At 38.5% G+C, this 14,221-nt stretch overlaps 1 protein-coding gene across 2 annotated transcripts in view; it reads right to left on the reverse strand.

Moving 5' to 3' along the window:
- NELL1 (neural EGFL like 1) overlaps positions 1 to 14,221 on the reverse strand; it is an 812,319-nt gene that overhangs the window by 421,073 nt on the left and 377,025 nt on the right. For both annotated transcript variants that reach the window (XM_077866205.1, XM_077866204.1), the window contains exon 13: positions 9,562 to 9,687. In XM_077866205.1, coding sequence (XP_077722331.1) covers positions 9,562 to 9,687 — 126 coding nt within the window. The remainder of the gene's footprint in view (positions 1 to 9,561; positions 9,688 to 14,221) is intronic.

A 14,221-nucleotide genomic window follows, 5' to 3' on the forward strand; every position in this document is an offset into this window, starting at 1 on the left:
ATAAGAGAATATATCATTTAAGTCAGTGTAGTCAGAGGGTTTTTTTTTTTTTAAAGATTTTTTCCATTAAAATTAGCTGAACTGATATGTCCATACTGTCCCCTTTACCCTTCACAATTCTTTGAGGCTGTATAGAGGATACTGATGAAGAAGCAGAGAACTCAAATGGTTTTCCAATTCATAAAGCAAATAAGTGGCAAAGCCAAAGCTTTCAACCTGTAAAATTTATACACGAATACATACACTAGATTTGTGACCATGAAAATTTAGAGCTTTCACTCTGGCCCAAGAATAAGTAATATATATTCTCAATTATCTTGAAGAAATTCTAAAATGCTTCACTATACCTTAAAAAAGTATGGAAAATAGCTATGCATATGCACTTACCAAATCTTTGAGATGGAAACAAAGGCTATAAGATAGCTCATTAGGTTATTAAACAGAAAGCTTCATGCATTGTGTCCACCCAAATGTGGGCATAGCAGGGCCGCATGACTAGCCTCAATAATGGTGTAAGTGCTAAGGCTCCTTAAACTCCTTTATGTGAAAGCTTGATTGTAATTCTAAATGCACAATTCCAACAACGGAGTGTACAGAAATATTAACAAGCCATTTTGATGAATTTGGGTAAAGGGCAACACAGTACTTAATAGGTTTATACACAAACACCCTGGGGGCAAACTCCATCATTCATCCTAGTTTCTCTGCAGCAGTCAATGGTCCTAGACCCTTTACAATAGTGCTGGTATAAAAAGAACTCACTCCCACTTAAACCCAACAAAGAAGCCAAAGGCTGTGCAAATCCTTCAGACTTACTCTCATCCTGCAACTTCAAGAGGAATGCCCTTTGGTATCCTAAAACATATTTACTTATTTAAAAAAAAAAAAAACTTAGCATTATCTTAACACTAATATTGCAAAATGCAATAAATATCTGACATTTGGCTTTTCCAGACTCACATAAGGAAAAACTGAAATTGCCCTAGAACATCAAATGTTCCATGAGTTTTTACCCTACATAATCCCTGTTTAGAGGGATCTCTTAATTTCTTCCTTTTGTCTCTTCATTAACTTTGTTTCTTTCACCTGTCACGGTATGGAAGTCCAGTCACCAACATGTGTATGCAAGTAACGTAGAGTTCTAGAGTTTCTTCAGGTTAACTTAATGAATGACTCTCCTATTCTTCTGGATAAGTGCAGTAGTGGAAATGTTGTCGTCTTGGTCATTTTGAGAATTCCTTACTTCCATCAGGTTATGTCACAGCTCTAGATGATCCCAAATGAGCAAGACACTGGCAGAGAAGGTACAGTCTAGTCCTTGTCCCAGAGAACATAGGTTGCCACAGAAAGGTCGTTTATTTTTAGGGCTCTTTGAGGCATCTCAGCAGTCATATAACAATTAAAGATTCATAGTCTCTCCCGTAAGGCCCCAGCTGCAGAGGCATCCTATAGCCTCTCTACAGAATCTTTTTTTAATTGGAACTCCAGTATAGCTAACAGTGTTATACTAGTTTCAGGTGTACAATATACTGATTAACAAATCCATACGTCAGCCCATGCACATCACAAGTGCTCTCCTTAATCCCCATCACCTAGTTCACTCATTCTCCCATCTACCTTCCTTCTGGTAACCATCTGTTGCTTCTCTACATAGTTGAATCTGTTTCTTGGTTTGTCTCTTTGCTGTATTTTGTTTCTTAAATTCCACATGAGGGAAATCATACAGTATTTGTCTTTCTCTGGCTGTCCTATTTCACTTGTTTCATCCATAATGTGCAAATGGCAAGATTTCACTCTTTTTTATGGCTGAATTATGTTCCATCGTATATGTATATATGTACCACCTCTTCTTTATCCATTCATCTATCAACGGACACTCGGGTTCTTTCCATAATTTGGCTATTATAAATAATGCTGCTATAAACATAGGTGTGCATGTATTCCTTCAAATTAGTGTTTTTGTATTTGGGGGGTCAGTACCCAGTAGTGTGATTGCTGGATCATAGGGTAGTTGTATTTTTTAACTGTTTGAGGAACCTCCATACTATTTTCCACAATGGTTGCACCAGTTTGCATTCCCACCAATAGTACAAGAGGATTCCTGTTTCTCTACATCCTCATCAGCACTTGTGTTGTTAATTTTAGCTATTCTTAGAGGTGTGAGGTGATATCTCATTGTGGATTTGATTTGCATTTCTCTGATGATGAGTGGTGTCGAGCATCTTTTCACGTCTCTGTTGGCCATCTGGATGTCTTCTTTGGAGAAATGTCTATTCATGTCTTCTTCCATTTTTACATTGGATTATTTGCTTTTTAGATGTTGAGTTGTATTAGTTTCTTATGCATTTTGTATACTAACCCTTTATCAGATACATCATTGCAAATATCTTCTTCCACTCAATAGGTTGCCTTTCAGTTTTGTTGATTATTCCCTTTGCTGTGCAGAGACTTTTTATTTTGATGTGGTCCTGACAGCTTAATTTTTCTTTTGTTTCCCTTGCCTCAGGAAATCTATCTAGAAAAATGTTGCTATGGCCAAGGTCAGAGAGATTACTGCCTTTGCTATCTTCAAGGATTTTTATGGTTTGAAGTCTCACATTTTAGATCGTTAATCCAGTTTGATTTTATGTTTGTGTATGGTGTAAGAAAATGGTCCAGATTCATTCTTTTGCTTGTTGTCCAGTTTTCCCAACACCATTTGTTGAAGACACTGGGATTTTATTCTCTTTGTATATTCTTTCTTGATTTGTTAAAGATTAATTGACCATATAGTTGTGGGTTTATTTCTGGGTTTTCTATTCTGTTCTATTGAGCTATGTGTATTTTTGTGTCACTACTATCTGTTTTGATTACCATAGCTTTGCAATATAATTTGAAGTCTGCAGCTCTGATACCCCCAGCTTTGCTTTTCTTTTTCAAAATTGCCTTCATAACTCACAGTCTTTTGTGGTTCCACATAAATTTTAGGATTTTATTCTAGATTTGTGAAGAATGTTGCTGGTATTTTGACATGAATTGTATTAAATGTGTAGATTGCTTTGGGTAGTATGTACATTTTAGCAATATTTGTTCTTCTAAACCACGAGCATGGAATGTCTTTCCATTTACTTGTGTCATCTTCAATTTTTTAATCAGTATTTTACAGTTTTCAGAGTACAGGTGTTTCACCTTGGTTGAAGGTGTTGGTTGGTTTATTGGTTGGTTAGGTTTATTCCTATGCATTTTGCTACTTTGGGTACAGTTGTAAATGGGATTGTTTTCTTAATTTCTCCTTCTGCTGCTTCATTAATATTGTATAGCAATGCAACAGATTTCTGCATAGTGATTTCATACTTTGAGACTTTACTGAATTCATTTATCTATTCTAGCATTTTTCTGATGGAGTCTTCTGGATTTTTCTACATAATACCATGTCATCTGCAAATAATGAAAATTTTACTTCTTACTGATTTGGGTGCCTTTTTATTTTGTCATCTGACTGCTGTGGCTCGTACTTCCAGTACTATGTTGAATAAAGTGCACATCTCTGTCTTGTTCCTCACCTTCAGGGGAAAGCTCTCAGTCTTCCCCCACTGAGTATGATGTGAGCCCTGAGTATATATGGTCTTTACTACATTGAGGTATGTTCCCTCTAAACTTACTTTGTTGAAGTTTTTTATCGTGAATGGATGTTATACTTTGTCAAATGCTTTTTCTGTGTCCACTGAAATGATTATATGTTTTTTAGCCTTTCTCTTATTGATGTGATGTATCACGCTGATTGATTTGTGAATATTGAACTACTCTTACATCCCAGAAATAAATCCCACTTGATTGTGGTGAATGATTTTAATGTATTGTTGGATTCTGTTTACTAGTATTTTGTTAAGGAGTTTTCTCTCTCCAGAGTGTTACATATCTCAGAATGCAGCCTTGGAGGCAGTGCCCTTCCTCCAGACATAGTTCAAGTTTCTGCCTTCATTACTTCCTGACCCTCTGTGACCAATTCTGGTTTTTCTAGTCTATAATATGCAGGGAAATTCTTCTCCCTTCAGATTCATCTCTGCCATCCTGTTTTACAAAAATCAAACTGCATATTAGAATCACCTGGGCCTTTAAACAAACTGAAGCCAGGTTTCAGTCCTAGACCAAATGCAAATCAGTATCTCTAAGAGTACATCCCAATATTGACTTTTTGACTTTTTGCCCCCATGTCCCAAGTGACTCTAACCTGAGCTAAGGGTTGAGAAATTTGCACACATGCACATGTGTGTGTGTGCACACACACACACACATAGCAGGATTTTGGAATCCTGCATTCAGTACCGTCACATCCCTTTTCTGTATGGGGAGGTAACAGATCTGACTAAAGGAAAATTAGGGAGGGTTGGCACCACGAGGACATATCAGCCAAACAAATCAAAGCAAAGGGTAAATGTCTCCTAGTAATCATTATAGCTTTTTGTTGGGTTTTGGAATATTCAAAAGCATAGGTCTTATTTTGACTTTCCTTATTCAGTATATTGATAAATGTTTTCTCTCATCTTTAACAAAGGTAGTTTTGCATCCTACAGCATTTAATATAGCATTTCTCACTAAAGTAAAATAGTCTAGAGGCCCATGACTGGAATTTCATTCTTCAGGCTGTCTCACTTCTTCTGAGATTGAGAGCCAAGTAATTAGTAGCTTATTCCTTTAATGCTACCAGATAGTCAAAAGTAAGTCAGAACAAGCATGTCCAAAACAAGCACACGCTATGTGCTTTAAAGATAAGGATAATTGGTAGAAAATCTACCACCGTGCTCTGTCAAGTTGCAGAGTGTTCTATTTTGGTTCTATTTCATCTGGCTCTGCTCAATAAAAAAAAAAAAAAAAAAAAAAAACATCAGTTACCTCATATTTCAAAGTGTTCTGTATATCAACCTTAGGAGAAAATAATTTTTCAGAAAAATAGTCTAAAATTTCTAATAGTTACCTTTTGCTCCTAAACCCTTTTTAAAATTGTTACCTTACCTCTTTTCATTATAAGGCACTTAATTTAAACCACTAAATTAACAGACTATTATATCTAACTTTACAAGTTTACTTGAAGTACTTCAAACATATACTTCAAGATTTCTTCCATGCCAATATCAAGAAAATACAAATCTCTTGCACAAGGTAATTGAAATCACATGGGATAAAGGTTATCTCACTTGTTTCCTTTATTTCTTACCTTCATAGGAAGTTTTTGGCATAAAAATGAATGCTTACCCATTACTGTCAACTACCTGTCTTATTGCTACATGCTTTTGTCATAAATCATAGATCCCGCTTTAAAGCTGCCTTAGTATCTAATGATAACATCTTATCAAACAACCTAAACACGGGGAATTAAACTGGGGATAAATGAAAGTCAGACATCAGTAAATCAAGGAGGCTGACCACTCCAAAAATCAAAAGATACAGAGAAAAGCATCCCACCAGCTCAATTTCAGGGAATCCTCCAGTTTCGAAATTCATAAAAGAGCAAGGGCAACTCAGGGTTCTCATACAGGAGAGAAAGTGATTCAGACTCACAAATCCTAAGGTCAAAACCTGCCCCAGTGTCAAGAGTTAAATGCTTTAGATTTCACCCGTTCAAAGGGCAAGGGAAACTTTCCTAGAAGAAAGTTCAGAGCTTCTTATCTAAACACACAGTCATGTCAGGGAATCCCCAGCCTCTAGGGGCAAAAATTAAGTTACAGAGCATTTTAAGTTGCAGGTGAGTATTCTCAACGTTAAACCCTAATTTCATTTTCCCATGAGATACAAATTTTTTCTTCGATTTTTAACAAGATAAAAAAGGGAGCAAGAATTAGAGTTTCTTTTCTGTTTGATACATTGTTTTTCCCCTCCAGCATCAAGTTTGGCATCTGTTATCTCAGGTGCCAACTTTCTAAAAGGACCGTGGTTATCAGCATAAACTTTGGAATAGCTATTTTAAACTTTCTTCTTTGGAACTTAAAAAGGAGTAACGACTAACATGGGATTAAACACCCAATGCTCATCTAAATTCTACTAAGACTTTCAAGAGGGATTGATTTGGCAAACACTGGAACATTTTTGATAGTGAATATACATTTGAATTTTTTCTTGTGAAGATGCTGCCTCATTAATCATGAACTCTCCGGGCACAGAGGTCATTTATCACTATTCTTAGTGACCATATTTCCTAACACTCATGCCTGACACTAATTATATATTAGATGTACTAATAAATTAATGAAATTATTGAATGACTGATTCATTCATCAATCTAATATCAAAGTTGATAGATCTTCAATTCTCAGCTCACTAATTTTAGGTTGAATATAACTTTTCAATATTATCAGTGACTTCTAGAAAGTTGGCGTCAGGCCAAATGGCATACTAAAAGAAAGAAAACAGTGACCTTGACATACTTAGAAAACCAACCTGACAGTAGCAGCAGATGCTAATTAATTTGGGATAGAGAGTAGAATGATCTTTGCAAATCAGGAATGCCATTAATGAGAAATGTTGTATCAGGAACTTGGGAGAAACAAAGGATGTCTTTATGCCTGTCAATTTCTACCAGGAAATTGTCTTTGGAAAATGCAACACCTGAAAAGATGCCGTACAGTGGCCGACATCTATTAAACACCTTACTTATTGCCATAGACAAATAGCCACTTAGAGGAAGAAATCTTCTTTGTCAATAAAGAAACAACAGAGACGGTTGGTGAGGACCTGATCTACCTTGAAGAGTAAAGAAAGAGCACCTTCGCCCTACCAGGCTTACTTTCAGGACACCAAGGTAAGTATCAGAGCTCCAGCTTACTATGAAACCATCTAATGGAGGCCCTAGAGCCTGGTCTAAAGGAGAAATGGCAGAGAGAATGCTTGTCTCTCAGCTCTCTTCACTCCCATCCATATTCCACAGTGTAAAATCCTACCCTAATCCACGCACAGGTTAACATGCCTCAGTAAACTCCAGTAGCTCCCCTTGGCTTGCAAAAACATCCCAAAACATTCTATTCTGGAAATCAAGCAACTTTTTCTTATTACATTTTGTTTTTCCTTATCACAGATATGCTTAATATCATCATTGTTTTGAGACTACTACTGTCCCCAACACACTGTGAACTGTTGGGGGGAAAAAGGTTATTTTAATGAACAGCTCCTGTCAAAATAAATAAAATTTGTTGAGAGTCTACAAAATATGAAATCACTATGATACTCATTAGCGCCATTCACCAAGTATTTCTGGTTTCCTAACCCTTCTAGGCACAAAGAAGAAATGCCTTTCCTCATCCCTCTGTAGTTGGCTGGGTACTGGTGACCAGTTCTAGTCAATGAGCAGAGTGTGGAAAGCATATATGTAATTCCGTGATAAGAACATTTAATGACTGTTGCAAGACCCTCCAGGCTCTTGTTTTCACATCTTGGTGACTAGCAACATTTACAATACTGACTATTCCATCTGCTTGCACCCCACAGTAATTATGATGAGCAGAACGCCCTTCCTGTTGACCAGCCAAAGGCAAACAAAAAGTTGTTATTTTAAATCAGTCATATTTGAGGTTGTTACTGCAGAACATCCTATCCTGATGGAGGCAAGTGCCATGATAAACGTTTTCACATACACAATCTGATGTTCACAATAACCTAACAGTTACATATAACAGGTATAGCAGATACAAGCTGTATTTTATAAATGAAATCTAGAGAAGTAAATAGCCCAAAGCTAAGTAGTTTTGTTCATTCCTTCATTCAATAATTATTAGTTGAGCACTGCACTCTTCCCGGCTATATTCTCTAGCCCCCTAACCCCTCCCAACTAGGTTGTGTTTTAAAGTAGCCAAGACAAGTAGTGAACAAAAGGGAAAAGGTCACACAGCTCTCAGATCTTACACCGTAACAAATTTTTAAAAATCATATATAAAAACTAAAACTCTACAGGTGACATGATATTCAGAAAGTCAGAATCAGGTGATAGGATAATGGGTAGTTAATTATATAAGTCAGAGTAAGTCTCTCTGAGCCTATCTCTTTTTTTGAGGGGGATGGTGTGGGAGATGCCTGGGTACCGATTGACACTCACACCTTGTCTTTTATTCCAAATAACATAGTTTGCTTTCTAAAAGTAATTGTGGAACCAGTTCTATAAATAATACATTTTCCATCTCATTCCATATATAAACCACCAGGCAGGGCACCTATTACTAAAAGGCTTTCAACAAGCACCGAGCTCCAATCTTTCTCCCTCTGTGAAAAAGTAAACCAGAGGTAGTATTCCACTGTGATTTCAACAAGCCCTTTCCACACAGCAGGGCCTTAATCAAGGTTCATGGAGTTGCATGATATGTGCTGCTGTGGTAGGAGGATATTCACTGGTTCCTTCTAATCACAGGGTTAAGGTATCAGGATAACCAAGGTTTATTTACTAAGAACAAACAATCATACAGAACAGCAGATTTTTAGACTGTCTGAAAGACTTTTGCATCCCCTTTAAAATGTTTAGCTCTCACCATGCTGTGTTTACACAATCTCTTTTTGCTCTAGGATTTTTAGCTATACTACATAAAAGATAAATGAGATTGGCCATCTGTGGCCGTCAGAAACCTGTACTAATCTGACATCACCAGCTCCTTAGCCAAAAAATAACAACTTATAAATATACAACAATCAATGGAAAAGGTTATTTGAACACACAAACATGCTTCCCTAACTTCTGCAACTTCTTGCACTTCTGGAAAGGTCATTCACAATAAAATATACTAAGCGTGGCGGTCCATTCTGAGTGACAAATTCAGTTTCTAGGCCAGTGTTATTAGGACAAAAAAAAAAAAAAAGATGCAGGAAAGATAGAAAATGACTGAAATATTGTATTCAAGGGGCACTTTTCTTAAAGGTTACAGATTGGTCATTTAAGAACTTTTGACCAAAAGAAGAAAGACGCAAAACTTTCTACCATCCTTAGCCAATTTACTGTTCATACCTCCATATACATAATTAGAAGTATATTGGAAGCCCCACTCCAAATGCCTCACAAAGCCAGCATTCCTCCATGAAAGCACCACCCACATACCTAGACTTCCAGGTTGGTGCTGACAGCCCTGCCATCTAGGGGACCATCAGCACATGTCAATCAAGTCTTGACTGGCTCCCATATATGCCCGATCCCTGCCCACCAGGTACTCCTGCTCCCCCTCTCAATTTAATCCTTATCTTTCCCAATGGGAACAAAGTACATTTTCTTATATACAAAAACATTTCAGCACGATGGAAGGAAAATAGTTTGGCACTTTCCTTAAAACTTCTCTCTTAACTCCTTCGGTGTTACTATAGGTAACCAGTGCTTCAAATTCAAATCATAGACCCATGCGTGTATCTACACAGAGAGAAACACTGAGAGTAGAAATAACTTATGCAGATAAAATTTCTTTTATCACTTTCTCTAAAGGTGAGGGTAAAATAAGGCAACAGAAAAGCTAGTTGGGCAACAGTAGTACACAAAACATGTGGAGCTAAATTTAACAACATGTATATGGTGCAGAGAAGCGTTTAATCAGAAAAATAAAGTTGCTTCTTCGTGCTTACCTGTACAAGAGAAGTCATCCACACGAATGTACCCTGGGACACAGTCACAGCGATATAACCCAGGCAGGTTGACACACACAGTATTGGCATGACAGTAATGCATCTTAGCTGCACATTCATCAATATCTGAGGGAGAACAAAAGAAGCAACATCACAGTTAGGTGAATGATTGAACTATAGTGTGACCGTCTTACAATGAAATTTAAAAAGGTAAATGCCCGTCAAAGCTAAGAGAAAAAGCAAGAGACATTAAACACAAAAACTTAAATGCAAATTCAGGTGCATTCAGGTGCAGTAGATCCCACCTTGAGCTGAAAGTATTTTGAGAGAAAGATGCATGGGCAGCTGTAACAGTTAAGAAACCAAGAAGTATGAAGATTGAATCTACTATTATTGATCTCTCACCAAGGATGCTGGATTTAAACATCCAAAATCAAGGAGTTCTGTGTCCAGTGAGTTGATACCAATTAATATTTATTAGGTGTCCACTGTACATGGTGTAGCTTTTATCAGCGAGATCAAGGGGATCCAGCCCTCTCAGCTCATGTGTCTTATTAAGACACGCTTTAAGCCATCTGTGAACAAATGATGGTGCAGCAGCTTCTCCCATGTTGTTCTGTGAATACAGACAACGGCTGTTGTCTAATTCAAACTGACATCTTTCGTCCCTTGACCTCGAGATCCTTCCCATGTGACGGAACAATGGGCTGATTCAACAAAAAGATCTTTCTTCTCTCTGGAGCGGAGGTCAGAGCATCACCTACTTCCTCATAAGCATTCATGGTAAGAACTGAAATAACCCACAACCTTAAGTATAGCCCTTAGTCTTTTCTGGAAGTTTTTTTTTTTTTTTTTTCAGAAATGGTTTTGTGTTCATTGTACTCAGTGCTTATGTGTGACGGAGAGGAAGGGAGCAGCACAGCCTAAGGACCTAACATAGTGAGAATTCTAGTTCTGATTCTTCTGGCTACTAGCCTATAACTTGCATTTAACCACACTGAGTCCTAAAATTCTCATGAGTTAGTCATATGTGCCAGTTCTGAATCTACTGCTTCACATCTTTAAATGCATTATCTAATGTAATCCACATATAATTCCAGGATTCAAGAACAGCACTATCCACATTCTGAAGTCTAGAAAATCGAGGCTTAGAGAATTAAATATCTGGCATGAGGTCATCCTGTTAGAATCTGCTATACATAGGATTTGAACTCAGAAATCAAACTCTTACAATGATTTACTTCCTGAAAGCACCTTGAAAATGATAGTCAACCATAGTATTACTGTTAAGGTAATCACAGAAGTCCTAATACACTTCATGTGTAGAAACAGAGGATTAAACACAGCTACATTTTAAAAGTAAAAGTAGATTGACTTATTTCCTAATAAAACACACTGAAATAATACCAGAATGTTTTCAGCACTAAAGATCTGTCAGCCCATAAATAAAAGTTATCGTGTAGTAATTGAGATCCCAAAAGGTCACACAGCTAGCAAGATTCCTTAACTACAAGAACAAAACACCAGAAATTAGTGAAATGTTTCAGGCAATAAAGTGTTCTAACGTACACAAGATCACGTGCTTTCAAAAATGATCCAAGACAACGCACAATTAAATGGACAACAAGAACATAAAAACAATATAATAAGATTACATCAAGCTAGGGTATGAAGGGAACTCTCCTATGAATTTAATACAGAACAGTAACTACACATGAGCGGGAGATGTAGTTCAGATCTTTCTGGCACCCAGGGCCTTAATTTAAAAGTCCATTTCTAGCATCATTTAAGCATTTTGCTTCACAGAACAGTGAATATCACAGAGCCATGAGGAAAAGTGTCTCAGGAAAGGAGTAATGATCATTTTTGTCACCTGCTAAGAAGCTGAATAAGATAAAGACATCATCACTAACCACTGGATTTGGCATGAAGTAGTTCGCTGCTGACCTTGACCTGAGAGAGGAGCAGATTTGGGAAGGTGGTGGAGAAACGTCTGACTGGAGTCAATTAAAGACAGGATGGAAGACGAGGGAATAGAGACAGAAAAACAAGGCAAACCTTTTGAGATTTTTTTTTTCCTTATAAAGAAAAATGGGGTAGTAGTTCTGAGGAGACTCAGTGACAAGAGTCTTATTTAAAGATGGAAGAGATCACAGCACATTTGAATGCTGTTGGGAAGGATTCGACACAAGTGAAGCAAACTGATGATGTAGGAGAGAGAGATCACTGCAGGAGCAAAGTCCTGGGGAAAGCAAAGGGAGTGGGATTACAGTGCATAAATGGAACAAGTCATCCTTACAACAAGAACAAAGCGGAGATAAGGGAAGATGTGGAGACGGTTGGCATATTTGGTGGTGGGAAGACGAAGTAGTTCCTCTTTGCATATTTTTTTAAAAGATTTTATTTATTTATTCATGAGACAGACAGACAGACAGACACAGGCAGAGGGAGAAGCAGGCTCCATGCAGGAAGCCCAATGTGGGACTTGATCCTGGGACTCCAGGATCACACCCTGAGCCAAAGGCAGACGCTCAACTGCTGAGCCACCCAGGCATCCCTACTTTGTGTATTTTTATTTCCTCAGTAAAATGAAAAGAGAAGGTAACACTTGAGAATTGAGAAAGGGATGAATTATTGGATATTTAAGGAGAGGGGAGAAGGTCCTACATAGTCATTTTGAAAAAAGGGAACAAAAATTTACTCGAGCATATAGTAGGTGGCTGAGGAGCCACCGTGATTTGTGATCATAAATGAGGGCAGTCAGCATGGCTGTATATTTTCTCCAATTTCATTCAGATATTTTGGGGAAATAGCAGGGTAACTGGAAAGTTAGCTATAACCAGAGATAAGTTTTTATGCAGATATAATGGGTAAAGAGAGATAGAGGAGAACTGAAGATATAAAGAGAGAAGTGATAATGAGTTGCAAGGAATGTCAACTATCGTGAAAAGATGTGAAAACATACAAATGGAGGCAGCCAGTTGAAATGGATATTAGGGGTGGGCACTTCTCAGATCTCACTTCGGAAGTAAAAAGTATAATCCCCAGCTAATGGGAGTACTGTCTACTAACAATCTTTAGCTGTTATCTTTTTAGAGAAACGGTCCTTGGCTAATGAGGGATTATACAGTCACGGTCACCCTTGCGTTCTATGAGTGACCCACCACAAAGACTGCTTCTCATTTATCCCAACTCTAGATAATTCTGAAAGACCATCCAGATTTCAGAGCATTCAATAAGACTGGGCTAACTTCTCCCTCTGCCCAATTCTGCATTTTTCCCTTCCCCAGAGGCCTTCATCCCTACAGCACTTCCTAATAAACTTCTTGCATGCTCACCTCTATCCCAGAGTTTGTTTCTTAGGGAGCCCAAACTGCAGCAGGAATCCTAATGGAGGCGAGGTGTGGTTACCATGAGGGTGCTAAAAATGCGAGCTAGAAAGCTAGGGGACAGGGTTATAAAGTGCTATGCTTGACATTAACATTCCGGAGGTGATTCGGTTATTGTTGATTATTGTTGATCTTTCATGTGACTATGGAGGAGGAGAAGAACAGCTCACTGTACCTGAGAGGTTGGGAATATCAAGAGAAGCCAGGCATTGGAGCGAGTTTGTTGGCTTAGTGTTGTTCATCAAACATCACCAGTTCCACCCCCCTCCAAGGTACATCATGCAAATGCACTTCCCCATTTTTTTTTGGAGGGGGGGAAAGGTTTATTTATGCATGAGGGACATAGGCAGAGAGGCAGAGACACAGGCAGAGGGAGAAGCAGGCTCCTCATAGAGAGCCCCATGCAGGACTCAATCCCAGGACCCTGGGATCACGACTTGAGCCAAAGGCAGATGCTCAACCACTGAGCCACTCAGGCATCCCACCCCCATCCTCTCTGAAGTTAAGCATAGCTATATGGCTGGGCATGATGTCTGAGCAAAGCACATCTCTTCTAGGTGAACAGATTAAGAGCCAGCACCTGGCTGACCACATATTCTTATTTCTGCATTAGAGATCATGGAAGCACAGAGATGGAGACTCTTTCAGCCTGGGTCCCTGAGTGAGGAGCAGGCAATCAAACAAGCCTGATGACCATGTTGCATGAGCCAGAAATATGCTTCTGTAAACTGAAGCCATCGAGGTCACCCCGACTGGTATAGAGGGTGACTAGGAAAGGCATCTCAAAGAAAGAAATCATTAGAGCATGATCTTAAAAGATGCATAGAAATTCATCAAGTAGAGACTAGAGGGGGAGAAAAAATAAGGGAGACTACAACTGTTAAACCTTTGTCTCTGCAGAGTTAGGAAGGGAGAGAATCCCAGAGCCATGAACATTAATTGGCCTTCCACGAAGCCCTGAGGTGGAAGATGAACAAAACGCCACCATGAACCTCACCACCTGGCAAGACATTGAGCAAAACTTGTAAGTTCATCCTAACAAGAATGGGAGACCTTTTAACGTGGGGATTAGACGTGGGCTGAGAAGGCCAGACAAGCAGTCTCTGTGGAGGTAGTGTTTCATCCAAGACCTAAAACAGAAGAGAAACAGGTGAAGGGGAGAGGACTAACATACCGGACAGAGACGAATGAGAAGAATCAGAGGAAGGAGCTTTGTCTGTTGAAACAGAAACCGGCAAGATAAGCTCAGGTCAGATCCTGCTGAGCCTTGT

This window comes from Canis aureus, chromosome 23, assembly GCF_053574225.1.
Source record: "Canis aureus isolate CA01 chromosome 23, VMU_Caureus_v.1.0, whole genome shotgun sequence".
NCBI lineage: Eukaryota > Metazoa > Chordata > Mammalia > Carnivora > Canidae > Canis > Canis aureus.